This window comes from Microtus oregoni, unplaced genomic scaffold, assembly GCF_018167655.1.
Source record: "Microtus oregoni isolate MIOR12 unplaced genomic scaffold, Mior012 000168F_ref0000490, whole genome shotgun sequence".
NCBI lineage: Eukaryota > Metazoa > Chordata > Mammalia > Rodentia > Cricetidae > Microtus > Microtus oregoni.
The window spans coordinates 134,277-162,231 of record NW_024544824.1 but is presented as its reverse complement, the minus strand read 5'-3'; the positions used below and the strand labels follow the sequence as shown (position 1 = coordinate 162,231).

Here is a 27,955-nt window from a genome sequence, read left to right as displayed (position 1 = left end):
CATATAAAATTGCCTTTAGGTGCCGACTTTGGCAGCACATGTACTGAAGTCAAATTACCCCTAGGATGCATGTATATTTCACATACATGTACTCTGTGCTTAGTTTATAGTCTCTTTTCCAAGACAACTCATTTTGTATATGCAGATAGTCCAAAAACCCCAAATCTCAAACACTTTTGGTCCCTGTTTCTAAGCATTTTGGACAAAGGGTGCTCAACCTCCATTCCACATTTGCTAGCAATTTCTCTTTAAATGTTTTGTTTCTTTAACGCAAGCATTAACTAATGAATTGTGGACAGACAGCACAAAGGGAACTGAAGACTGCACAATGGCCACGGCAGCCCCAAGACTGCCCCTGGCTTGGGCCACGTGTCCTTATCTGTGAAATGGGGGTGGTGGTGCCACAGACCACCATGGCAGGCACTGACCAGGTGGTAGCTATGATTGTTCCCAGCAGCCTGAGGCTGAAACCACACAGTCTGTTGAGTTTATACAAGCTCTTACAGGTGGCTGGGGGACAGGGAGTTTTGGACAGAGGTCCTGGCAGGTAGGTGTGCAGCTCTGGGCCAGCCCCAAGGGAGGGACACAGCAAATTCTACCTTGTAAGTCTTTGGAGATGCCTGTCACGGCTTCCAGTGTTCTATGAAATGGAGGGGGCTACTGGGGAACAGCTCTTCTGAAAAAAAAATTACATTAGGAAGCTTGCCTCATCCATCCCTCCGTCCATTTGTCCATCATTCATGCATGTACCCATCCGTCAATCCATCCATCCATCCATCCATCCATCCATCCATCCATTTGTGATTTCTTGAATAATTAGCATGTACCAGGCCTTCAAGCAGATACAGGTGGTACAACAAAGACCCTGCCCAAGGATGTAGGTTCTATGAGACATAAACATTGCCTGGCTCTCTGTAGCCTAGAGGAGGGTCCCTACAGGCTTAAAGTCAGGGTAAGCTTCTAGAAACCAATGACATCAAGGAACAGGAGGATTGAGTCATAGCTGGTGATACGGTTTGCCTGCCCAGGGAACTGGTGGTTCCCAGAGGGGACCCAGGAAAGGCAATCTCTGCAGTGCTTGGAGTTAGGGTTTGAGGGCAGGCCTAGGATGTTACAGGGAGTTGTACCCGGGCTCCAGACCTCAGGGTGTTTGGGCCCTATCATACAAGAAGGGGTTGGAGAAGGCTGTCCTTGAAGAGCCCTGGATACTGAGGCCTGGACCGGGAGAGGGACTCATCTAGGTCCCCACCACCTACTTGCCTTTTCTGGGAACTCAGAAGCCCTGGAATGTAGTGTGCATTTTCCAGTTCCCGGGGCCACCCTTTCAGAGGAAAGGATGGTAGAAGCAGGGTGGGAGTCTAACATTTCCGGGATTCATGTGGGAATCTGTATTTCAGATCACCAGAAGCTGGAGCGTGAGGCCCGCATCTGCCGTTTGTTGAAGCACCCCAATATCGGTGAGCCCCGGGAGTGTGAGGGGGTCCTGGTACAATGTGGGGTAGCGGGGAGCAGCCACTTTCTTCTCTGGGGACGGAGGCTGTGGAGGAAGATGCGAAAGGGGGCGTCTTGTTCAGGACCAGCTTGCTTTGGGGGAAGGTGAAGAAAAAGGACCCTTCCTCCCTCCCACGCTGCCAGCAGCCTCCTTCGGAAAAGCTGTCTCAGGAAAGCTCTTGAAGCTGAAAAAGAAAGATGAAAATAGGACAGGGGGAAGCTTGGCCTTGACCAGCAAGGCCCACGCCCCGACCCACCACATGCAGTGTTAGCTTGGATCTATGGCCCTGTCCAGCTTCTGAGTCCTGCCCCTGTCTCTCTCTTGCCCTTTCAGGAGCTTGGCCCCTGCCCCAGAGTTAGACCAAGGTCAGTCTTCTGGAGACACTTGGTCCATGGTGGCAGGACCACAGGGAAGGTCCTAAAACACACTTCATTGTCTTATGTTTCACTACCTATCCCCTCCAATGCATGCATGGATGCATTGGGTCTGCAGATCCCTCCAGTCAGGGAAGAGCAGGGCTGTCAGATCCTGTTCTATTGGCACAGCTGTGAGACCTTTGTGGGAAAGCTGCTTCCAGATCCACTTCCCTCATCTTCACTGGCGCATGGCCTTGTCTTGTCACCTGGGGGTCCTGTGTTATGGCAGCTTCTGCTTTTATAGGCCTGAGATGGGCTCTCAAAGGGGAAGCTAAGCTGCTGGTTCCTGGGGCTTGTTTCCAGGTGAGCTGCCTCTGAGTTCTCTGAGGGAGCTCCAGTTCCTATAGCTCTGCCTTCTCTCATGGAGGGGAAGCAGATTCCTGCACAGAGCAGGAAGAGTTAACTTTCCCCAGGGAGATTCCTCCACCTGCTATTTCAAGCAGAGGCCCCTCCCCTCCCCTGCACAGCAGCCAGAGGCAGCCAGTAGCAGAGAAGAGGCCAAAGGCCACAGCTGGAGGAGGGCCCTAGCTGGACCCTGCTCTGCTTACCTGGGTCCTCCACCGCTCACTGCTGATGGAAGGTTCCAGGGAGCTCTGATAGAAACCCATGTCCTCAAGGAGGCTGTCAGGTTGGGAGGAGGAGAGTGACATACGTGTGTGTGTTATCTGTGTGTGTTTGTGGTATCTCTGTGTTTGTGCATGTGTCTTTGTCTCTGTATGTGTGTCTGTATCTCTGTGTGTGCATATTTCTGTATGTGTCTCTCTTTGTGCATGTGTATCATCTCTCTTTGTGTTTGTTTCTATATGTGTGTCTCGGTGGTGTGTCTCTATATGTGTGTGGTGTCTGCATGTGTGTAATGTCTACATGTGGTTGCTCTCTGTGTGTGTGTGATGTCTATATGAGGTTTCTCTGTGTGTGTGATGTGCACACACATGTTATCTATATGTCTCTGTATGTGTGTGTCTATGTGTGGTATCTCTGTACATGTATGGTGTCTGTATGTGGTACCTGTGTGTGTGTGATGTGCACACACATGTATCTAGATATTTCTGTATGTGTGTGTGTCTATGTGTGGTATTTCTGTGCATGTGTGGTGTGTGTATGGGATATATGTGATGTGTGTGATACACACACACATACACATACACACACACACACACGTATCCAGATGGGTTTGTGCATGCAGCTGCTCTGTCTGAACTCAGTGTTCCTGTCTATGTCTCTCTCCCTCCCACTCCAGGCTGTAACAGGAGTACATGGGCCGTGGGGTAACAAGCTGTGGCTCAAACACTGCTTTGTTACTATTTAGCCAACCCTAGACACCTTGCCTTACCATTCTGAAATTCAGACTTTTCTGGAAATTCAGAATTACCCTGCCTTGCTAGGTGTGGTAATTCAAGAGAGCATAGTGCAATGCCAGGGTGAACGTGCTTTACACTGCTCAGGACCCCGAGCCCCATCTGCCCATTTTGCAGCACGATCTCCCCAGGAGACAAGTTTCACCTGTGACCCCACACAGCCCTTGCTCTGCACCATTGGCACAGGTGGACACCCTGACATGCTGAGGTGCAAGAGCCCAGAGAGGAGTTGCCACCTTTCCACTGTCTCCATGGAGCTGTTTACTCCTCGTTCACACAATGTCAAGTTCGCTGGAGGCTCTAACACATGCTCAGACCTCTTCTAGGCATTGTGGCTGTCAGGAGAAATGAGGGCGGGAATACACTTGAGTAAACATGGCTATTTGTGGGGAGCAGAGTCGAGCATGATGCCAGAAGAATCTCAGAGGAACAGAAGCCATGGGCTACTGCTGAAGAAGCTGGAAAGGCCCCTATCTTGCCCAATAACTCATCTCAAGCTGATGCCATCTTGCCAGAGAAATCTAACAGGGTATAGATATGGTGCAGGAGCCCAGAGGGCATCGTGCCTGGAGAAATCTCACAAGATCTTATTCTGCTTGGCAAGTCCAGGCAAGGCAGATGGGCTGTTATCTGCTTGTGTCCACTGTCCTGTCCAAAGGCGTGGGAGTGGGGATCTCAGTACAGGCTGATCCAGCTGTGTCTGCAGACATTTTACCCCTCCATTCCTGCCTGGGTGAGGGTGGTACCATCACCACTTATGATAGACAGACCTCAGAAGTTCATGCCCATGCCAGAGTATGGGAAACCTTGAGGGGCTATTTGCAACCTGAGAGTTCAGTGAATAGTTTGGGATGGGAAGATATTCACGAACCATGCTCTACCTGCTGATAGCCCATCCAGCTATGATCTCCACAATGGAAACGTCCATCAAATGAGTGGAGGTTAGTATCCCCACGATCCAATCACTCCCCATAGCACTATTCACTGGAGAGCAAGCCTTTAACACTTGAGTCTTGGGAGACACTTCATATCCAAAGCCTTTACAGCTTACAGGCGTCTAAGAATGCTTTCACTGGCGAGATGGCTCAGCAATTAAGAGCCCTTAACTGCTCCTGCAGAGGGACAGACTTGGGTTCCCAACACCCTCATCAGGTGGCTCACAACCACCTGAAACTCCAGTTTCAGGGGACCTGAGGCATTTTGGCCTCTGCTGGCACCTGCACACTTATGTGCACACACACACACACACACACAGAGAGAGAGAGAGAAAGAGAGAGAGAGAGAGAGAGAGAACTCTAAAAGAGAAAGTATACTTCACACTTGGGTTAACATTCCAGGCACATGACATGCTTGTAATCCCAGCATTTAGGAGGCAGGAGGATTGTGAATTTGAGCTATGTCTCTCTAAAGACAAACAAGCAACAAACATCAACAACAGCCACAGACAAGGTCTAGGGATGCTGCTTAGGGGTAACATCCCTACATCCCTTTGCTCCGTTTAATCCCCAGCGCTATCAAAAGGCAAAAGCTCTACCATTTTCATTTAAGATTGTGTAAAACACCTCCCCCTCCATCACCTATCTCTGATGGCCATCTCCCGACCCCTGGAGCATCCATTCAGGAACTGCCTCTCAGTCCACTGAATTTATATATGAGTCTGAAGGCTATGGACCACTCAAGGGCTCCACACTGAGTTGTACTCAAGGCCGCTGTCACACACCCAGTGATGCTAGCTGTGGCTTCCAGTGAGAAGGGAGCTTACAACCCTGTTGTCCACTTCTTCATCTTCCCAGACAGACGTGTATCAGACCTGAGCTCAAACATCTTTTTTAGAAAGAACGCCACACAAATGGATGGAACTAGAAAACACCATTTTGAGTGAGGTAACCCAGACCCAGAAAGACAATTATCACATGTACTCACTCACAAAGCAAAGAAAACCAGCCTACAAATCATAATCCCAGAGAACCTAGAAAACAACGAGGACCCTAAGAGAGACATACACGGATCTAATCTACATGGGAAGTAGAAAAAGACAAATCTCCTGAGTAAATTGGGAGCATGGGGACCTTGGGAGAGAGTTGAAGGGGAGGGAAGAGGAAGGGAGGGGAGCAGAGAAAAATGTAGAGCTCAATAAAAATCAATAAAATAAAAAAGGGAAAAAATAAAAAAGAAAGAATGCCACAGCTTTACATTTTGCCTTTTCACCAAACGACATAATTTGGAGAAGATTCCAAACCAGCGGGTGAACTTCCGAATCATTTCAACAGCTGTGTGGCTTCTATTGTGTAGGAGGATCCTAATTGTCTCAGTTAGCACGCCCACCCTGACTGTCAATGACACAGAGAAGGATGGGCAACCCTAGGCTTGTGAGAACTGGTCCTTGGCTAACAGGCCATAGCTTCCAGAGCCAGTCCTAGGCTGCAGGCCCTTCTTTTAAAAGCTGAGCAATTTAGGGAGCTCTGGGCTCCTGGGAGCTTTGCCTCTCTGTTCCTGGCAAATGAGGTGTGAAGAGATGGCAAATTTGCAGCCTTCAGAGTGCAGAAACCAACTGCTGTCCCTCTCACTCCAGCCCCAGGGAACACTATTGTCTTAGACTGCAGAGCAGGGATGTCAGTCGGGGGCCAGCACTGAGTGGGCACGGCTGTGCACCTCATGGGACTCCTGTAATGACCTAGCACAGTCTAAATAAGGAAAAAAGAGGTTCAGAGAGGCATAGTAACTTGCCCAGGTACTGTCACACAGCCAGTTTGTGGCAGAGACTGGCACCACCGGCTCTTGTAGCACTCTGGTTTGCCCAGCAATGGATGTGAGGGCTGGAACAGGGAGAGGGACCAAGCTGACACACAGAGGTCTTCAGTCTTTACGCCTAGTCCCCTTTCAGTAATGTTGGGGGTCTTGGTGTGGTCAGCCCATTCCTCTTGCTTTTGTTAAAGTCTGTGCTCAGGGACTGAGGTTGAGGTGGTGGTTCCAGGAATCCAATAGGGACAGAGGGGTGGTGAGCAGTGAACCCCGTGTAACCAGTTGCTTTGGCCCTGTCCACAGTCCGGCTCCATGACAGCATCTCTGAGGAGGGACATCACTACCTTATCTTCGATCTGTGAGTCTTATCCACACTCCCCCCGTCATGCCATGGGAGAAGGGTGTCTAGGCAGGGACGGCCCTGAGGGACTCGGTCTGAGGACTCAGTCCGAATGCTCTTAGAGTTCCCCTAAATGTCGCCGGCCACTGCCCAAGCTGTGCAAGCTGGTCTTTCTGTTTAAAACACCAGACACATTCGACCAGCATCATCAGTTTATTTTTGCTTCTCTATTTGTGGCCAGTGATGCTGCCTTGCCGCTCATGGTAGTGATATCAAGTTCCATTTTGAAATCTGGTTTGTCAAAGCAGGAACAAAATGACAGGCGTCAGTTGTTCTTGGGTGGGCGGTGGCAATCGGTGAGGATGCTGGCCTGGTCTGTAAAACAGTGGTGTTGGGGGGCAGGCATGTTGGGGACAGGAGCACACGAGAAATCTCCATAGCTTCCACGTGATTAAAAAAACAAAAATGGTTTTAAAATAAACAGAAAAGCAAGCTAAGCAAAGCCAAATGGACCATGGGCTTCCAGAAGCCTCATGGACCCAATGATTGCTTCTGCGCTATTGTCCCCAATGGTCTGGACCCAGTGTGAGGAGGAAGAGGCATCAGGAAATTTGGCTATGTCAGAAAACAGGAAGGGGGTGGCAGCAGGGACATTCATGATCCAGTTCTTCCTTTGAGGGCTGGGATTCTAAGGTCCCTGGCCCTGCCCTTCTCAGATGATTTCCAGAAGGTTCCTCCAGGCCAGGTGGCACCTGGAGTCTCAGTGGAAGGGTGACTCCGTGCCTGTCTCCCCAGGGTCACTGGTGGGGAGCTGTTTGAAGACATCGTGGCCCGGGAGTATTACAGCGAGGCCGATGCCAGGTGAGTACCAGGTGCAGCCTAGCAGAGGCGCCTGGAGGGAGGGGGAGGGTGCCCTTGCCTGCAGCCAGCTTCCCAGGGGGCCTGACCCCTCCCCTTTCTCTCCAGTCACTGCATCCAGCAGATCCTGGAGGCTGTGCTGCATTGTCACCAGATGGGAGTAGTGCACCGAGACTTGAAGGTGAGTAACCCTGGAGAGGCCCAGCCCCTTGGCTCTGGTCTCCCAGCCTACCCCCATAAAGAGCACCACCCAAATCCGTTCCAACTGGGGCCTGGGAAGGGAACTCAGTCATTCAGCCAGGTCCTCTGCTCTGTATTCCCCCTGAATTCCTTTAATTTCTCCACCTTGAGGTGGGTGACTGTTTTCCCAGCTGTCAAAGCTGTCCGGTCAGGAAACTGAGTTCAGGGAGGTAGGACTACTAGGCCTAGGCCTCACGCTGCTTGTGCCAGGCAGTTGAAGGGTATCAGACTGAGGCGGCCACGTGGGTTGGAAAGGGAGCAGAACTCAGCCTCCTGCCTTGTAACTACTTGACTTTTTTTTTTTTAAGTTTCTTTATTTTATGTATATGCATCACATGTGTGTGTGTGCCTATGTGCACCCCATGCATGCCCGGTGGCTGTGGAGACCAGAAGAGGGCATCAGACCCCCTAGAACTGGAGTTTCAGACAGTTTCGAAACTCCATGTGGGCACTAGGACACAAACCCTGGTCCTCTGGAAGAGCAAGCAGCCCGTGTTCTTAATCATTGAGCCATCTTTCTAACCCATTAGCTGGACTATCTTCCAGGTGACTCAGCTTCCCTACAGAGGGGTTGTCATGGCAACCTCTGCCCATTGATGAGGTTGTTAAAGGAAACCACAACATCCCTGGAATACAGGCATCCTGTTTCTCTTGCTCCTGGGTCTCTGTCAGGCAGAGGAGAAGAAATCAGGGCTTGGAGACCCTCTGTACCCCCTTTCTGCCCACCTGAAGGAAAGGGATAGCATTAAGAAGTCTAGCATTATCAGTCATGGGCTACGTGACCTTACCCAGTACGTATGGACCTCACGGAGCTCCTTCATCAGCCTTGTGATATCAGCAGTCAGTAACTCACAGAACCCTCATTTTACAAGCGAGGAAACAAACGGAGAGTCCAGGGGGTTTGTCAAGGGCCTGCATTTCAGTGGAGTCTGAGCAAGGACAAGGACCCCTGGCTTTGCTTTCAGCCCAGAGCCTGGGCCCCTCCCCCACAGCGTAGGTCTAGAAAGCTATTTAATCCAATTCAGCTTCTGCGGTAGCCACTCTGGGACAAGCATGCCAGGTGTCCAGGAATCTTGGACATCAGCAACTTTGCGGACGTCCTCTGGGGTAGCACTGGCAGGAACACTCACTGTGGACACTGCCTGCAGCCCCAGTTTGAAATACAAAAGAACTTGGGAGCCCCAGAGTTATTGAGGAATTCTCAGGCTTCCCAGAGTTGCAACCCCCATTCCCACCAGGATTGACTCCAGGCCCTTTTGAGCCTGGATAACCTCCCTAGTCAGCCAGTCCCCATCCTTGCTCAGGGCACAGTGCTCTGAAAAAGTTCCCTACCTTTCTCGTACTATCTTAGGCTCTACTTGAGGTCTTACCTGTGCTCCAGGTGAGTTCCCTCTACCTTGGTGACAAAAAGGTAGGCCCAGGGACAAGGTCTCAGTCCGAGGGAAGGGTGGCTTTCCCCAAGGGTCTGTTCTCGTTATGGTAACAGACTATGCTGGGGAAGAGGAAGCCGGAAGCCGGAGAGCTGAGAAGCGACCCAGATTTAGGCCACTCTGGAATCACTAATTAGTGGTACATTCATCAAATCAGGGCAGAACACTACTGAGACACAGGACATGTTGGGAACACAGCCCCTGCGGATAAAGGAGGCCTCACCAAGCCAGGGGCAAGGGTCTTATTTCTTTGTGTCGTGCTAGTTTTGGACTGCGAAAGGTCGGGAGGGGGTCCTGGAAGTCCGGCTGGGAAAGAGCAAGAGCCAGAGCAGACACCAGCTGTCTCTACAGAGGGCTTCAGCCCCGCCCCCAGCAGGAAGTTTGAGCACCAGGGCCTGGCGCCCATCAAGCAGAACCCGAAGCACTGCTGTTTACACACCTAGACACCGTGCTACAAGGCAGGCATCTGTCCCTTTTCTCTGAAAGGAAGCCAACCATCAGAGCAGGGAAATCATTTGGCCAGGTTCCATCACAGCCCTGGCAGTGCTGGAATTGGAAGCTGAGACAAAATGTGGAACTCCATAGTCTCAGTTCCCCTTTGTCCAGAGTCTCAAGATGGTAGCAAGATTTGGGCACCTAGGCCAGAGGCAGCAGCCTTGATGCCCCAGAGGTCAGCTGTGGGCATCCCCCATGTCCCACATCCAAGCCCCATTGTCTGTAAGATGGAGTCAGCCTTTGCCGTGACACCCGTCACGTACTCCTTCAGGGCTCCACTTTCTCCATCTTACGGACGTGATAATATGCACATAAGGAGCTAGCACAGACTAGAGAGAGCCCTTTGGAGGGCTGACATGAGTCTGAGAACAGGACAGGTATTTGGGAGAAGAGCAAGCCATGTAGGGAGCACAGGCAACACAAAGGCCCTGAGCTGGGGACTAGGGGACTGTTTAGAGGGGTGGAAGCAGTCACCATGGGAAGCAAAGACTAATGCCTGTCCTGAGGTCCCTGGGGCCACTGGTGAGAGGTTGATAGTGGACCACAGCACTGAGCTGGTGCTAAAAGATGCAGCTGTTTTCTTAAGGAGGCTGGGCTGTGTCACCCTGGTCCATCTCAGCTCTCCCCAGCCCCAGCTCTCAACCCTGGGGAGGCTGTGGGAGAAAGAATCTTTCTGTTGCAAAAGCTGAGGGTCTTGCCATAGTTGCACGCTTGGGCACAGGAACTCAAGATCCTGGATCCGGAGGGGCGGGAGGGGATGAGACCCTGAACCATTCAGCCACTCATTGGGTATGCCCAGGCTATGGGTGAGGTTCTGAACCTACTGACTATCTCTTGGTCCCTCCTTCCCTCTTTCCCTTCCTGGCCCCGGGAAGCCTGAGAACCTGTTGCTGGCCTCGAAGCTCAAGGGTGCTGCAGTGAAGCTGGCGGACTTTGGCCTGGCCATAGAGGTTGAAGGGGAGCAGCAGGCATGGTTTGGTGAGTGGGGTGTGGAGTGGCGGAGAAGGGAGGGGCATACTCCGGGCAACATGTGTGCTCCTGGGAACCCTCTGTTCAAGATGAGATGGCTAGAGATGGCTGTTTGGCTGTCTAGGGTTGCCCCTAGTCAGCCTCTGGGCTAGTGGGCAGTGCCTACTTCTTTCCCTCAGGACTAGGTTTAGGCAAAGGGCCATCACTGACCAGTGGTACGTCTTGTTTGTGAGGGCATGAACTTCAGGGTTGGCAGGAACTCTGTAGGGTTCCCCTGGGTGTTACAGAGAATGGACAAGCTAAGCGGCTTGGGAAAGGTCAGAACTGGATAGGCATAGAAGCCCTGGCGCTTGAGTGCAGATAATCCAGCATGTGTCAGGACTGGAAATAATGGGGCACGTTTCCTCCTTTGGGGTACTTCTTAGTAAGCAATAGTGACCAGTGGTTAAGACCCAGAATGCTTAAACTGGGTGTGACAGCAATGGCCTCTAACCCAGCACCTGGAACTAGAAGCAGAAAAACAGGGGGTCAAGGCTAGCCTGGGCTACATATGTAAGACCCTGCCTTAAAACTAAACAAAAACAAGTAAGAGCCAGAGTTCTGGGTTCAAATCCTGACTCTGCTACTTACAAGGTGTGTGGTTTTAATCAAGTCTTGTTTTCTTCATCTCTTAGAAGAGGATAGTAGCATGTCCCTCAGGGATCCCAAGACGGTAACTAATAGCAGGCATGTGAAGTGACCAGCCCAATGCTTAGCACACATCTGCAGCAACTAGTAACTACTCCTGAGGTGACTAGTTAAGATATCTAGTTAAGATATCTCGGTGTTCATTATTCCAACAGTCTTCTCAGTATTGAGAGGTATTAAAGGTAAGATCATCTAATCCTTTATCTGACAGAATAGGAAACTAAGGTCTAGAAAGTAAATACACACACACACACACATATATATATATACACATCACACACACAACATACATACACGCACATATGCACACACACCATATACAATACACATAGACACACCAACACAATACATGTACACATGCTCACACACACGCACACACACACACCACACACAATACACACACATGCACACATATACACAGCACACACATACATACATATAGACACAGCACACACACATACATACATGCACACACATACACACATATACCACACAATGCATGTACACACACGCTCACGTACACACAGCTCACACACACACAGAGCTTAGCCAGAGTTAGGACCAAATTTCTGTTATCTCATGAGCATCCCTTGAGCAGGGTGTGGGGTGTGGGCAATGGATCAGCTCTTAAAGGCCACCAACAAGTGGTAGGTAATGGCTACAGGGAAGGTTGGGGCCTATAGTAAAAGGAGCTCTGTGATTGATTATTGTTGTCGACTGAGGCTCTGGATGGCAAGTAGAAGGCAGGTGTGGTATATACCTGTCTGGTCCAGACTGGAGTACAGGCCTCATCAGCTTACCAAGACCCCTGGGTTTGCACAGTACGACCCCAGCTTTGGGGCGGGGCTGTGTTCTCCAGCTCCAGGGCTATCCTCGTCCCCTCTCCTGCAGGGTCTTGCTCCAGGCTACTCACGTGCCAACCTCTGTGTGTGTGTCTGCCTGTCTGTGTGTCTGGGGAGCAGGGTTCGCAGGGACACCTGGATACCTCTCCCCAGAAGTGCTGCGGAAGGACCCGTACGGGAAGCCCGTGGACCTGTGGGCCTGCGGTGAGTCCATCCAAAGGCCTGATTGTCACCCGGACCCAGAGGTCCCTCTCCACTTCCCCTCACTCTCCTGTCTCACCACCCCTGTCCTGCTCCTCTCCCCAGGGGTCATCCTGTACATCTTGCTGGTTGGGTACCCCCCATTCTGGGACGAGGACCAGCACCGCCTGTACCAGCAGATCAAGGCTGGCGCCTATGATGTGAGTGTTGCTCCCCTCTCCCGCTGATGCTCCCCTTCTGGTGAGAACCAGTGGCCTAAGAGGCCAGTGCTCTCACCACTGCAGGGTGGGTAGCCCCAAGACTGACCAGCAGAGTCAGGTTATGATCACATGGTAACTAATGGTTAGGGTCTAAAAATAACGGAATTTATTCTATGGAGCACTAGAAGAAGGTAGAGGCAAGGAACAGGCCCCAAGCATATTTATTTATAATTAATTAATTTAAAAAAGATAATGTCTCATGAGATCAGGGTGGTCTGAGAGTCACGATGTAATCAAGGCTTTCTGATTCTCCTCTCCCCACTTCACAAGTGCTGAGATAGTCTTGTGTCCCACCACACCCGAGTCTGAGACATGCCTTTTTTTTTCTTCCATATATTAAAATGACTCAGCACTTCTGTCTCGTTATTCTGAATATTTTACATGTATTATCACATGAAACCATCACTCCAATCTATGACATAGTCATAATCTATTACCCTTCAGTATACACAGAGAGAGGTTGAGGAGGAAGAGGCTTAGTGACTGGGACCCAGGTGTAGCCATCTGTGTCTGGCACCCAAGTTTCTAAGTACCTTGTGGATGCCTGAGAGGTTGGGCATGAGAACCCCTGCCTGCTCCCCTGCCAGTCAGGGGCTGGAGGATCGCAGGGGTGGCCTGGGGCAGGCTAGGCAAACCTGGCCCCTCTGCCCCTTCCAGTTCCCATCGCCAGAATGGGACACCGTCACCCCCGAAGCCAAGGATCTCATCAATAAGATGCTGACCATCAACCCATCCAAACGCATCACAGCCGCTGAGGCTCTCAAGCACCCCTGGATCTCGGTGAGCCTTTTTCAGCCCAGCCCACTCAGGAGGTCTGGTCCCTCAGGTCTTCTCCTTCACCCCCAGAGCTCCAGGGTGGGGCTGAGGGGGCCTTATCCAAGGATCTCTGGCTCCCAGTGGGTCTCAGGGACAATATAGAATTGAGGGATATTCTGGGTTGGTTGGCATCATACTGGGGGCTGGCACTGGCACTGACCCACTGGTGCCACCATCCTAACCATCCCACGCCCTGTGGCAAGATGAAGGATGATCCTCTTTAAGATGTTGTCATTTCTGCTCAAATGCCATTGGGTCCATCTGCCCTCACACGGTTCTTACCCTTTCTCCAGCACCGCTCCACTGTGGCCTCCTGCATGCACAGACAGGAGACCGTGGACTGCCTGAAGAAGTTCAATGCCAGAAGGAAACTGAAGGTAACTGGTCCCTATCTGTGACATCCCTGAACTCATTACTTCTTTCCTTCATCAGTTCACATGTGCTTGCTGGACAATCTTGCACGCTGGTCACCAAGGGTTTGGGGGAGTGAGCAGCAGATCTGACCCCATCCCACCCTGTCTGCACTCTGGTTGAGAGGACAGACAAGCAGGACACTGCTGGGGCGTGGTGAGGGTGAGTACTGTGCCTGATGGGGTGGGAAACACAGCAGGGCAGTGGCATTCCCCAGTCTGAAGGATTCCGGGGAGGATTTCAGGAGGCCTTCCTGGAGGCAGGGGCCTTTGAGTTGACTCTTGGGGACAAATGGGTGTAAAGTGGCTAGGGGGAGATGATCCAGATGGAGCGACGGTTTGTACAGATGTCTGCAAGAGGGAGCGCTACTCTCTAGGGGACCCCAGATGGTTTAAGAGAGGTTGTTTTTGTGTGCGTGGGAGGGGGGCAACATGTAACCAGACATGATACCACACTTGTGTGTGTGAGAGAGAAAACCCCAGCATGGAGGAAGAATGGATGAGTCTATTAGAGATAGGTTGGGGGACCTGTGACATCCACTGTGAAATCAAAGTGGGTCCTGAGCTGAGCCTTCTCAGCAGGTCTTGTACTCAGTAGGCTAAGAAGGCTTCTCTAGGATAGCTAGCTGTCAGTGTGTCCGACAGGGACAGCGAGGACAGATGTGGAGGCCTTGACTCACTGGCAACTCCCTTACCTACTGCTCCCAGACCTGGAATGGAAGCCCACTGCGTCATGACCAGCACGATGTCGGGGAAATTGAGTCATTCTCACCCCACTGGCAACTGTCCCCAGAGAAGGAAGCTTCCCAGTGCGGGAATCAGGAATTCTTAACCTGAGGGGCTGTTGGATTCGGAGATGGTCTGAGTCAGGTCTTAAAGAGACACCACGAGGACCAGTCGGGCCCTGGTTTCCATCCACTCACCAACAGAAATGGCTTCTCCAAGTTGATATCCTCCTGGCTATAGTCCAGGGGCCGTGGAGGGAAGAACTGATTCTAGAGCCAGATTCTCCAAGCCTAGCAGCACAAGAAACTTCCGGAGTCTTTAGGAGCCCTGTTCGAGTGTTCTTGTGTCCACTAGTTTTGTCTAGACCGTGGGGCCTATTAATGTCTGCTCCTGTCTCAAGAACTGGGCCTGCCAAAGCTGCTCCTCCAGGGAGAGCAGATGGGCTCTGGGCTGGAGGGTGGGGAGGGATCACATGGAGGGGCAGGGGCTTTGGTTTGTCTCTGAAGGCCACACTGCCTGTTCTTCCCCCAATGTAACTTCTGTTCCTGCCTATGTTCCTCCCCTCACCTGTGCCTCTTCTTGGGCCCATCTTATCTGTTGCAGGGAGCCATCCTCACCACTATGCTGGCCACCAGGAACTTCTCCGGTAGGTGGTGGGGCTAGAGTCCCCGGTACATCCTGCACTGGCCTGCTGGATGCCATTACACTGTTGGGTAGCCAGGTGTCCCAGAGACAGGGCTGTAGAAGATACCGCGGTCCAGGCTTTGTTAACCCATCACAATCGGCATGGAGGAAGGAAAGGAGAGATTAAAAGTCAGCAAACGGAAGCCTGGTTAGAGCTTCAGTCTGGTTTTCCAGCCCACAGCAGTGCTGGGGTTCTCAGGCCGGGCCACTAGAGGAGTGGACAGTTACTGCGGTCTAGTCCAGCAGGAAGGAGTGAGACTTTAGGAGACGCTGATGTTAGAGCCGTATACAACAGGCATTTGGCTTCAGTTCAAGTTGAACACAACACGGCAGTGGGGTGACACCCTTTCCCTTTTATTCCCAGATGGGGTGACAAAAATTTAAGTGTGCTCTGTCTCCTAGCAGGTCTCAGAACTCAAGAGAGGCTGACCCTGTCTTCAGCATAGGTCTGACCAACTCAGGGCGGATGCTCTTATCCATGCTGGGTTACCAGCAACCCAGGGCGGGAGACTCCCAGGCAGGGAGTGGCCAAGTCCTGGGCGTGTAGCTTCAAACAGGAGGAAAAGGGATTATTGTCAGAGCTTAACGACTCCTGTTGGCACACGGGTCAGGGGCGGGCCAGCACCGCTTCAGGCCTCTCCCTGGGGAGTCCTGGGTGCTGACTCAGATACTGGCAGTGGAAGTGGCAGAGCTCGCTGGAGGGGCCCTGGCACCGAGGCTGGGCCAGCACAGACAGCTGCACACACAGACAGGCCAACTGCAGCCAGGGGTCACTTCTGAGTAGGGCGCAGGCCTGGGTCCCCTAGGAGGGTTTGCCTGTGTGATGACCCAGGAGAAGACCCAGCTTTAGAAGTGGGCTTCGACCACGCTGAACTCTCTTCACTCATGGACTTGGCCGTTCCTCTCGCTGAACACTGGAAGCTGAGCTGCACAGACAGGGGTTGTTTTGTTTCGCTGTTTTACAATGATAGCACCCTGGAGAACAGCAGTCTCAAGCTCAAGAGCAGGGGCCCATGGCTTGGTAAGCCAGGGCTGTGTAAGAGAACTGGGTTTTGCTTTGTTTTGTTTGAGGGTGGCAGAGGAATGCTGGAGAGATGGCTCAGCAGGTAGGAGCATTTACTGCTCTTGCATAGGACCCAGGCTTGGCTCCTAGAACCTACATGGAAGCCCACAACTGCCTGTAACTCCAGTTATAGGGGAATCTAATACTCTCTTCTGGCATTCATGGGGGTCCTGTATACATGTGGTACACAGAAATTCACACAAACACACACAAATAGTTAAATAAAATTTTGAAGAAGAATTTTTGGACCTGACTTTGGTTTCCAATACAAAAATGAACAGGAGAGAGAAAGAGGAAAGAAAAGAAAAAAGTTTGGGGAAATATATTTCTAATTATTAAGAATCAAAGATTTGGGGGCTTGGGAAGATGGCTTCATGGATGAAGTGCTTGCTGGGCAATCATGAGGAACTGAGTTCAGATCCCCAGCACCCATGGAAAGCTAAATGTGTCAGTGCCTGTCTGTAATCCCGACGCTGGCAGAGATGAGGTTAGCTGGCCAACTAGTCCCAGATTGATAAGCTACCCTGTCTCAAAACACAAGGGGAACTGGTGGTTTAAAAAGGTTCCCCTTTTAATCCTAGCACTCGGGAGGCAGAGAAGCAGATGGATCTCTGTGAGTTTGAGGTCAGCTTGGTCTAGTCTACATAGCAAGTCCTAGACAGAGCTATGTACTGAGACCCTGTCCAAAAAAAAAAAAAAGGAAGAACATGACCAAGGGAGGTATCCAACATTAGCGTCTAGCATCCATATGTGCACACAGACAGACACACATCAGCTTTTTCACACACACACACACAATGAAGAGATTATGGAGAGGGGGGGGGAGAGAGAGAGAGAGAGAGAGAGAGAGAGAGAAATTTCTGTGATCTTTCAAAAATTTGGAACCTGGGTATGTAGCTTAGATTGTAAATCATTTACCTACCATGCATGAAGCTTTGAGTTCTTGTTGTTTGTTTGTTTGTTTGTTTGTTTGGTTTTGTTTTTCCAAAACATGGTTTCTCTGTGTAGACCAGACTGGGCTTGAACTCATAGAGATATACTGGTCTATGTCTCCCCAGTGCTGGGATTAAAGGCGTGTGCCATCATGGTCAGACTGAAGCCTTGAGTTCTTCTCCAGCACCAAATAACAATCAAGGGCAGCCCAGTCTACAGAACGAGTTCCAGAATAGCCAGGACCGCACGGAGAAACCTTGTCTGGAAAAACAAAACAAAACAAACAAACAAAATCAGCATCACATGTGTGTGGTGGCACATGGCTGTAATCCAAGGTTCAGGAGATGGAGGCATGAAGAAGGTCACACAGTAAATAAAGGCCAGTCTGGGTCTATTCTGTAAAGAAAATAAAATCAAGGTCTGGCTACACTGGATACAAACCTGTCCAACACTGGGCTGGAGCGGAGTGTCTCCAAGGTGAACACTGTTCCCTGCTGTGCATTCTGATCCCACTTGCATAGTCTGGTGAGACAGATGCCATTCCTTTCAGGGTTGGCACACAGAAACGACCTCCACCCCTTAGGAGTTTCGAGAGGTCACAGGGGGAGTTATGGAGGGACTGAGCGCTGGGGCATCTGTGAGTTCATCCCTCAACGCCCTCACCCCCATCCCTAGTTCACCTTCTTGGGGCTCCCTGGAGAAGGACTAGTCATAAATGTCATAGAGGGCCAACTATATATATCCTGAATGCTGTGCTAAGCACTTCACAAAAACGTGTGTCATTTAAGGCATTTTTGAAAGGTCTGAAGTGACCGAATACCAGTCAGGGCAGGACTGGGCATTCATGTTACCTTCTGGCTCATGCCCACTGCAGTCAGGAAATAAAGTGGGGGAGGGGAATGCATGGTCCAAGCCTCTGTGAGAGCATGGCTACCACCAGGACTCAGCCAGCCCGAGAGTGAGATTCCAGAGGTTGAACTTAGGCCCTGTGCTGCTGAGAAGAAAGGCAGAGAATGAACATTCTGACAGGGGTGGGCCCCAGCAGGGGACGTCTGCTTCTTGTCACCAGCAAAATGCAGTCTGCAGCTGTCCAGAGTGAGTAGGCAGGGCTGACACATGACCTCAGCAGCAGCATGGGACTAAAATTAGAGAGGGCCGGGGCAGGTGGGGGCCAAAGCAGGGAGCTTCCAGCCCTGAATCAGGCTGCAGGCCTCTCTGAGTTGGCCACCAACAGCCCTGGTGACAGGAATCCAGAGGGAATCCCCAGGCTCACACAGCAGCCCGACAGTCCCGAGACGCATTGGACACCTCTCCAAGCCCCAAAGTCATAGGGCTATCCCCGAGATCGCTGAGAACTGGGGATCACAGGCCCGCTCTGTTGGACTGTGGAAGAGGGAGTGGAAGGTGGAAGACAAGAGGAAGGAGGAGGAAGTCTCTCCTTGGTGGCCAAGCCAGCTCTGTTCCCAGACAGCCGACCCTCCCTCTGCTACTCTTGGCCAGCCCAGCCGGCCGGCCGCTCTGCTGCATGCAAATGCTGCTCTTCCTCACCCTGTGGGCCCTGGTGCCATGCTTGGTGTTACTTACGCTCTACTTTCTCTCCTCCACAGGAGGGAAGAGCGGAGGAAACAAGAAGAACGATGGTGTGAAGGTAAGTCCCCCCCGGAGCCTGCAGGCCTGTCTCTGGCAGAGACCTGCTGTCAGGCCTTGGGCAAGTCCTAGCTTCACTAACGGTGACATGAAGGGCCAGGGCCAAGCTCTCCCCAGATCACCTAGTTTGTGCTCTGGTGTCTGCCTCTTACCGTGTTTGCTGGGAGCAGACTGGGAATGGCAGGTGGCCTGGGTTGCGTGGAGCTCAGTAAAGGGGGCAGATCTTGAGGAGGCTTCTGGGGCTCTACGGGACTGGACGACTGTGACAGGAGGGTCCAAAAGGGACAGAAATGGTCACTAAGGTGACCTCATCCTGCCCAAGGGTGAGGGACTGGTTGGGCTCTGAACTGCGTACACTAACATAGCCTGTAACCCATGGAGAATGGGCAGCTATTTCTCCAGGCTTTGGGATCCAGAAGGCCCTCGTCTCTACCCGTGCCTGTCCCCTGTCCCCACCCCTGGTGCCCAACCTACCTCTCTCCTTACCTAACTGGCCCCTCTTTCCTCTTTCTTCTCATTTCTCGCTCTGCTATCGGGGGGCCTAGCCCCTCTGCTCTCTGCAGCCCCTCTCCTCCGCTATCTGATTGCCTCACGGGGTCTCATCTCTGGAGACTGCCTTATTGTGAACTCTGCACCCACTTTCCCAGGACATTAGATGGTGTGAGGTCCTGAATGGCCACCCAGGCCATTCAGCGTGTGCTGGCGGCTGCACCGCTTTGATTAGAATGGCTACGGACTGCCTGGGACTGCATGGGGGAGACTCTGGGCTGGGTGTCCAGCCAGAATTGGGCTTCCCCTTTGCCCATCGCTTTTTCCACCCGAGGTTCTCTTAGGTGCCTCAGGTGGTATGCGGACTTGGTGATAATTTCTAAGATTTCAGCTCTGAAAACATACCGAAGAGCAGCCTTTCTCCCAAATCTAACCATTCTCCCTTCTCATCTTGTGTGTTTGAGGGCTGTGGCCACATTCTGTGGAATGATGCTTGGTCAGCGACAGACTTTATATGCATTGGCGTTCCTCACAGACCACAGTGGAGCCATGGACTTGCTATTGCCTAGCAGTTTTACTGTACGCTTCCCCCACTCTTTCTTCCCTTTCCTTTTTTTGAGGTAGGATCTCACCCATGCAGCCCGAGCCAGATTCAAGCACTCCATCTTTTTGGCCTAGCCTCCACAGGGCTGGAATTACAGGTGTGCACTGCCATGCCAGGCCCTTGCCATACTTAGACCTGCCTAGATTGGCTTAGGTGCACGGTACTTGCCATGTATTACAGATGCGAACTGGATTTGGTACAGTAACGTGCTGTGTGGATTTGGAGCCTAGAGATATCGTATGCCCTAAGGTCACTGTATGCTGCCTGCATAGTGACATGATTTCTCATGATACATTTCTCAGAATATATCCCTACCATTAAGAAACACATGACTATATATAGTTATTTGGTTATTAGAAAAAAAAATCAATGCTTTTCAAAATGAATTCTTTGGACCCAAATATTCTGGGGAGATTCCTCTGGCAGCAGATGGAGTTGAGGGGGACTAGAAAGGGGAAGACACAGTTTTTGAGGTCCTGGGATCCCTGCAGTCTCAACAACTTCATGTCAAAGTTATCACGGTGGGTCAAAAAATAGGGTGGGTTACTGACAGCTGGGGCTTGGCTGGTTCAAGTCCTGGGCTGTGCTTCCTTTCTTCCCTCCCACTTGGCTGGCTGTGAGGATCAGCGGGGCTAACACACATTCAGAGCGTGAACAGTGCTCGTATGCATAAGAAGCCACTGAAACAGAAATACCTTCCCTGTTTTGTGGGTCAGACTTCATTTTCTCTTGAAAACAGAGTATGCTCAAGAAAACCCTTGGACATCTCAGACAAAAAGTTAACACACGCTTGTCATAGAATTAACACACATGTTGCAGTTGGCCCTGGCCTGCCGTCTGAGTGTCCTTGAGCCAACTTTTGCTCCCAACCTGAGACGGGCGCTAGAGGGACATACTACATGGGGCTGCAGGCCTAAAGTGGCTGGGGACCCTCTCCACACACAATGTCTAGATGCTGAGTTGAGGTGCCCTGGTCTGCCTGGGTCTTGGACTGGCCCTGGCAGATTGCTGAGGAGCCACTGGGTTTGGGGTCAGGAGAGGCTCGTGTTGGGCCAGGGTCAGGACTGAATCTCCAGCTCCAGCTGCTCTTGGACAGAAGCAGCAGGTAGGACTAGCCAAGGCTAGAAACTTACAGCACGATGCTCTGCTTGCCACCAGGGTGCTTTCCAGCGAGCACAACTGGCAAAAAATGTCTCTGCTTCCTTCAGGGTAAGACACACCCTAAGTGACTTCTTAGGGTGGCCCAGATGTGGACGAAGAGAAACTCAAATGTTGTCCCTGGCCCAATCACTTCTTTATAGCTCAACCTCCTTCCTTTCCTAGAAATGAAAGAGGAGGAGTAATTTGGGTCTGGCCTGTAACTTGGGGAGTGACTGGGGGTGCCCTGCTCCTCCATGAAGTGGGGAGGGCAGCAGGCTTGGGGAAGTGACAGTTCCATTCTCTCAGATCCTCAAGTCTAAAAGCCACGGGGCTGAATGCGGGCCTCGCTGTTCCCTCTTCCCAGGGGTTGGTCCTGGTTCTGCCATCTCTACCAGGAGAGTAGAGAGCAGTTTCCAAAGGTTGGTGAGATGGCCTCACCAGAGCGACCCCTGGGATTTGCGTCATGTAGACTCACACGCAGCTTGAGGGGGAGGGGAATCTGTGCTCTTTCTACAGTTGTGTGCTGAGAGATGAACGGTTCCATGTGGAGCTTAATGGAGAGGCTATGTGGCCTGTTCTGTCACCGAGGGAAGGGCTGCTCAGCCCGAGTGACAGGAACTTCTTGAGACTTTACAATCTCTTCAGGGCTGAGACTGACTAGACAGCTGTTCTGGATCCCTTGCTGATCTTGGAACCAGCTTCCATTTGTGGTTCTAAGAGAGGCGATTCTACCTTTGCTGACAGAGCCCCTTTCCATGCAACTCGCAAGTGCTGGTCAAGCAGGATGATGGTCACCCTCATTTGTCATTCTAGGAGACAGAATCCCTGTCCTCAAGGAGCAGTGTCTAGCCCTGGCCTCCTTTAGGCCTCGGTTTCTGTAGGAGGCGTCCACTGCTCCCTCCCCTCACTGCACTCACTGCCCTGTTGGTGTCCCATCCGTGCTGTTGTTGACCTCTTCCCATGTCCCATCCTGTCACTGTACGTCCGAATCTGATGCAGTCTCTGCTCTGTGTTTCCTCTTCATGTTCCACCTGGAACCTTCTGGCCCATGTGGGTCTCCTTGGGTTTCTGCTGACAGCTGAGCTGTATGGGCCTGTCCCCCTTCCCCACACAGTTTGGCCAAGCTGCAGTCATGGAGGGAGGCCAGCATAGAGGAGAGCAGAGCAGAGCAGAGGAGAGGAGAGGAGAGCAGGGAGAAGAGAGCAGGGGAGAGGAGAGGAGAGCAGGGAGAGGAGAGGAGAGCAGAGCAGAGGAGAGCAGAGGAGAGGAGAGCAGGGAGAGCAGAGGAGAGCAGAGGAGAGGAGAGCAGGGGAGAGGAGAGCAGAGCAGAGGAGAGCAGAGCAGAGCAGAGGATAGGAGAGCAGAGGAGAGGAGAGCAGGGGAGAGGAGAGCAGAGCAGAGGAGAGGAGAGCAGAGGAGAGGAGAGCAGGGAGAGCAGAGGAGAGCAGAGGAGAGGAGAGCAGGGGAGAGGAGAGCAGAGCAGAGGAGAGGAGAGCAGAGCAGAGGATAGGAGAGCAGAGGAGAGGAGAGCAGAGCAGAGGATAGGAGAGCAGAGGAGAGGAGAGCAGAGCAGAGGAGAGGAGAGGAGAGCAGAGCAGAGAAGAGGAGAGCAGGGAGAAGAGAGGAGAGCAGAGGAGAGCAGAGCAGAGGAGAGGAGAGCAGGGAGAAGAGAGGAGAGTAGAGGAGAGCAGAGCAGAGGAGAGGAGAGCAGAGCAGAGGATAGGAGAGCATAGGAGAGGAGAGCAGAGCAGAGGAGAGGAGAGCAGAGCAGAGGAGAGCAGAGCAGAAGAGAGGAGAGCAGAGGAGAGCAGAGCAGAAGAGAGGAGAGCAGAGGAGAGCAGAGCAGAAGAGAGGAGAGCAGAGGAGAGGAGAGGAGAGCAGAGCAGAGGAGAGCAGAGCAGAGGAGGAGCAGTTGCAGAGTTTTACAATGAAGCCACACTCCCCAGCCACCAAGGAAGGTGGGCATTTGTGCCTCTTGAATACACGAGATAGAAATGTCCAGCAAGGAGGCTCTGGTTAAAAGGCACACATTTAGGCCCTGGCATGCAGATGCCTACTGGACTATAAAAGCAGGAAGCCCCAAATCTAACCTTAGTCTCTTATAGCATATCCAGTGCTTATTATAGATCAGGCTGACCCTGGAAAGGTCTTAAGTCTCGCCTTTACTTTCTTCTTGGGATCTTAGGCAACGGGCTCCTAACTCTCAGAAGGGAGGTTATCTAAGGTAGCACGAGCCTTTAAGAGGAGCCAGTCTGGGGTCCTGGACAGATGCAACCTTGTCCCCCCGCCCAGCACCTCTGTTTCCCCTAGCATAGCTATTGACTTCTGAGAGAGCCCTCTCAGGGTCCCCATGCTTCTTCTCTGGATGTAAGTGTCACTCAGGACCTGTATCACTCTATAAGCAAGTCTTCAAATGCCTGGCTATGAGAACTGAGTGAAGGAGAAGCAGCCCACATTGTCCCCACCTCCTTCCTGGACCCCAGAGCTAACACAGGGTTGGTATAGTCCACAAAGATTAGATCAGGCCAACCGGCAGATCCACTAGACGCAGGATCCAGACTTCCGGTCATGCCTCAGTTCCTCTATCAGCATAAAGGAGCCAAAGAACACACTTATGAGAAGTTATGAACAGAAAGGTGCCCCCAGGGTCACCTGACAATATTCTTGAAAGTGGGCATGACCAGTCCCACGAAGACTTAATCAAAGTCCTTAGAGGGGACCTGCTTCTGTGCAGGGCTCAGTGACAGAGAGCTTGCTGGTATAATAAGACTTGGGTTTCAGAAGGAACAAAAACAAGGCAAGTTTCCCCAGTGGCAGGTTGCCTGGAGTTAAGTATGCTTAAATAGAAATGCATAGAGAATTTGGGGCTCATGTCCAGTTCTGAGCACCCTGCTGTCCCCTAAAACAAACAGACAGTCAGCATCTAAGAGCCAAGACTAACTTCCCTGTCAGACGAAGGCATAGTAGACAGCCCTAGTTGAAGGCAGACTTGACCTTGAACTTGAATGATGTTAGATTGGTAGAGACAGGTACAGGCGTTTGAGGACCCAGAATTTGCCAGGCCACATGTTGCTGATCGGAAAGGACCACAGAGGACGGCCCTGAGGCCATCCTGCTTCCTAACCTCCCTGCTGTTTTCATGCGGTGTCTTTTCCTGTCCCATCTCTTCTCCTTGTTTTTCCAGAAAAGAAAGTCCAGTTCCAGCGTTCAGTTAATGGTGAGTGTCCGCCGTCTCCCAAACACCGGTAAATGCTGGGCCTCAGACCCTCGCTCCCTCGCTCCTGCCTCCCTCCTGCAGGCTGCACAGGAATCCGGGGCGGGGAGAGAGTGCTCAGGGCATGTGTGGTATGTGTGCATTGTGTGACAATATGTGTGTGTTGTGTGTGTGTGTTGTTTGCGTGTTTCTGTTGACACCTCCAATCCCATGGCCCAGACCAGCAGGCCATCAGCAGATCCAAGGCCTTCCTCCAGTCCAAAGGTGGATTTGAACCAAGTCCAGCCCTTGGCTTCTTGCTTCCCCCACCCCTCTGCTCAAGGGCTCATCTCAAGGCTTGGTTTGTGCAATTTGCTGCTAGGGCGAGGCTCGGTTTGGCCAAAGCAGCAGGCATCATGGAGGCTCCTTGAGCTTGTGCAAGCCACTCCAGCAGAAGAACCACAGCCCTGCCTCTGTCAAGAGTGCCAGGGGTGACATGGTGGCCCATGCCCCTCTTCTTCTGGTTCTATGGCTGTCTCAGTTGCGCGGTTTTTCTCCCCTCTGAAAAGCCCACCCTCTCTCCCACTGGGCCTGCCTCTCTCTTTCTTCTTTTTCCTGCCAGTGTGTGTATTCCTCCCTCATTCTGTGGCTCCCATGGTGTCTCTCTGCTCTTCTGTATCCCGTCTTTGCCCCCTGAGCAGAAAGGACCCAGGAAGCCCCTCTCAGCCCTCCTGAGAGGCCAGGGATCTCCTTGCAGGTTACCGCTTCATACGGGCCCTGCCCCAGCCACCTGCTTAGCTGGGTCCCCTCAGATTGAAGGGTCTGGCAGGGTTTGTATTAAGCATCTGGACCGCATAGCCTGGGAAGCCACAGAGCTCAGCAAATCACCAGGCAGCCAGGTCACCAACCCAACCCAACCCCTACTGGCCGCTAGGCCCTCCTCACCGCTTCCCTCTTCTTCTCTTTGACAGGAATCTTCCGAGAGCACCAATACCACCATCGAGGATGAAGACACCAAAGGTAGGGAGGCCTGGCCTGCTGAGCAGACCCTCACCACTGTTCCACTGCCACAGCCTGGATTTGACTTCCTATAACCAGGACATATTGTGGGTGTGACTTCCCCAGACAGTGCCCAGCACTGGGGGTACTTAGCTTATGGATTTATCTCACCACCTATCAGAGGAAAAAAAATAACATTTAAGCCATAGATACACAGGGGTGTCATAAATTTTCCTTTAGAAATAAATTATTTTAGTTTTTTTAAACTGACTTCACTTTTAAAATATGGAGCAATAAGAATAAAGGAACAGAGAATAAAAATCCAGAAAGTTTAGTCAACTGGGGCAAGTGAAGTCAAAACCAAAGACCAGCAAACTAAAGATGCAGGGGTTTTGCAGCTCTGGGCCTGTTGTTTTCAGAAGCGCCCCGATCGCCCCAGATCAGCAGCTGGGGTGGTATATCTGTAGTCTCAGTGCCTGAGCGGCCAGCAGAGAAAGCATGAGCTGGGGCCAGCATGCTGAAACCTGGGCTCGTAGCAAAACCTATCAGATGAAAAAGGGAGCAAAGAGCCCCACATGAGCGGGAGTCTTGAGAAAAGAAATAGCAAGAGCCGTCTTTGGTTCATTGACACTTGCTAAACCTATACATGGACCGATATGTGGGTGTGTCCGACCTGCAGCCTGCAGGGTACTTGTGGCCAAGGCTAACCTTGAACACAGCCCAACATAAAGTCGCAAACTTACTTCAAACCTGACATCTTTTAAAAGATCCATGTATTTTAATCTTATGTGTATGAAGATTTTGCTCACATGGATCAGTGCACTAAGTGCATGTCTGGTGTCCTCGGAGGCCAGGAGAGGTCACTGCACTCTCGGAAAATGGAACTATGGTCGATTGTAAGCCGCTGCGTGGGTTCTGGGCACTGAACCTAGGTCTTCAGACAGTTCTCTTGGTTGCTGAGCCATTACTCCAGCCCCAAAACGTGACCTTTTTTTTTTTTTAAGATTTATTTATTATGTGTACAGCATTCCTTCCATGTGTGCCCGCATGCCAGAAGGGGGCGCCAGGTCTCATCATAGATGGCTGTGAGCCACCATGTGGTTTCTGGGAACTGAACTCAGGACCTCTGGAAGAGCAGTCAGTGCTCTCAACCACTGAGCCATCTCTCCAGCCCCCAACGTGAACTTTTTTAAATTTGTATTGTTTTTTAAAAAAACTTTTATGACTGTACTGCATAGCTCTTGTTCAGAACACTGCAGAGATTAACATTACTTCACAGTGGGAAAAGAGAGAACCTAGAGCCGTGGTTCTCAACCTTTCTAACGCTGTGACCCTTTAATACAGTTCCCCATGCTGTGGTGATCCCCCAACCATAAAATTATTTCACTGCTACTTCATAACTATAGTTTTGCTGCTGTTATGAATCATGAGGTAAATATCTGATATGCAAGATATCTAATATATGACCCGTAAGAGGGTCAAGGCCCACAGGTTGAAAACTGTTGACCTGAGGTTTTCTGTAGCCTCACATTTACCCTTCCATGAGTCCTCTTCTCTAGGCAAGAATACAGGATAGAGAATTTGGGGAAACTGGCTCAAGGTGGGGTCGGGATCAGAACCCAGGCAGTCTGCACCTGGACCCTGGCGAGCAGACAGTGTACTGGAGGCCTCGGGAAAGTGTTCTGGGAAGGACATGTGTGCCGATTCTGCCTGGGAAACACAGATCCTTGACAGTTAGCAAAGCCCCACGGTTCCACCTGCACCGGCACCCTTACATTTCCCAGGCCAGGGAAACGAGAGCCCTCAGCATCTGCATGCTGGGGAAGGGGCCAGAGATGCCCTTCTGGGAAGGGGTTGCTGAAATATAAAAAAAGATTACTGGTCTGGAGGAATCTCAACGGTACTAGTTGAGACATTTTTTTTGGGGGGGGGTTAGATATTTTACTGTAAAATAATATATAGTAGGGCAAGAGTTATGGCTTGGTGATAGCATTTGCCTAACATGTAGGAGTCCTGGGTTTGATCCCTAACTGGAAAAAAAAAAGATTGTGTTTATATGACAAGCATTTTATAATGTCATAATGGGATGTGGGGTGCAATGAAGGCTTGCAGGCAGTTTCCACACAGGATGACCTCCTTCCGATCCTGCAGGCACCTGGAAGAAAGTCTGTCTGCTGATGTCCTTCCTGGCCATTCCCAAATTGATGGGGGATGCAGCCTAGTGCTGGTAAATTGGTGCTCTTTCGTGGATCTATGGACAGCCTCACCAATGCATTCTCTTAGAGAACTGCAGGCTAGCATCCTCTTAGTCGGCTGCGTGAGTCTGTCCTTAGCACATGCCCAGCCCTACCTCAGGTCACAGGTCTCTGGTGGACTGAGTTGCTTCTTAGATGTTTACCATATGGGAGACTCTCGGCCCCAGAGTGAAGAGATGGCTTCTGAGATTCTGAGGTGACTCGATTCTATTCCTGGCCTCAGGGCAGATAGAGAGCATGGAGGTGATTTCGTTCCTTAATCCATCGGCTGAGTGACCTTTGACAACTTACTCAAACTCTCTGAGTCTCAGTGTCCTTTAGCACCATCTTCTGGTATTCCTGTACAGGTGAAATGGCAGCTGTGTATACAGTCCCCATGCAGCATTTGACATGTGGTGGTTATTGGAAGACATCTTCATTTCTTTTTCTTTTTTTCCAAACTGGAGTTCATGGTTGAGTGACAGTAAGCCCCATGACATTTTCTTGGAGTGTCAATTTGATTCAAAGACTATTTTAAGACAAATATTTATATGTTAAACAGACAGACTATTTGGAATAGAATACAAAATGTGTATGCACTGGTGATGAAAAATAGGGGCTGTCAGTGATATATTCCACCTGGATGGTGGTTCTGGGCTGTGCCGCGAGGCCTCGCTTTTGCCAACA

At 51.3% G+C, this 27,955-nt stretch overlaps 1 protein-coding gene across 5 annotated transcripts in view; it reads left to right on the top strand.

Moving 5' to 3' along the window:
* The window catches only part of LOC121445229 (calcium/calmodulin-dependent protein kinase type II subunit alpha), a 63,249-nt gene that overhangs the window by 20,613 nt on the left and 14,681 nt on the right, over window positions 1–27,955 (top strand). For 2 of the 5 annotated variants that reach the window (XM_041647265.1, XM_041647266.1), the window contains exons 3-14: window positions 1,398–1,457; window positions 6,312–6,366; window positions 7,144–7,209; window positions 7,315–7,387; window positions 10,247–10,349; window positions 11,990–12,073; window positions 12,176–12,270; window positions 12,988–13,110; window positions 13,440–13,523; window positions 14,886–14,928; window positions 18,570–18,610; window positions 25,007–25,055. In XM_041647265.1, the coding sequence (XP_041503199.1) occupies window positions 1,398–1,457; window positions 6,312–6,366; window positions 7,144–7,209; window positions 7,315–7,387; window positions 10,247–10,349; window positions 11,990–12,073; window positions 12,176–12,270; window positions 12,988–13,110; window positions 13,440–13,523; window positions 14,886–14,928; window positions 18,570–18,610; window positions 25,007–25,055 (876 nt within the window). Of the gene's footprint in view, window positions 1–1,397; window positions 1,458–6,311; window positions 6,367–7,143; window positions 7,210–7,314; window positions 7,388–10,246; window positions 10,350–11,989; window positions 12,271–12,987; window positions 13,111–13,439; window positions 13,524–14,885; window positions 14,929–18,569; window positions 18,611–24,026; window positions 24,060–25,006; window positions 25,056–27,955 lie in introns of all 5 variants that reach the window. The other 3 variants (XM_041647264.1, XM_041647262.1, XM_041647263.1) reach the window with 3 other exon arrangements.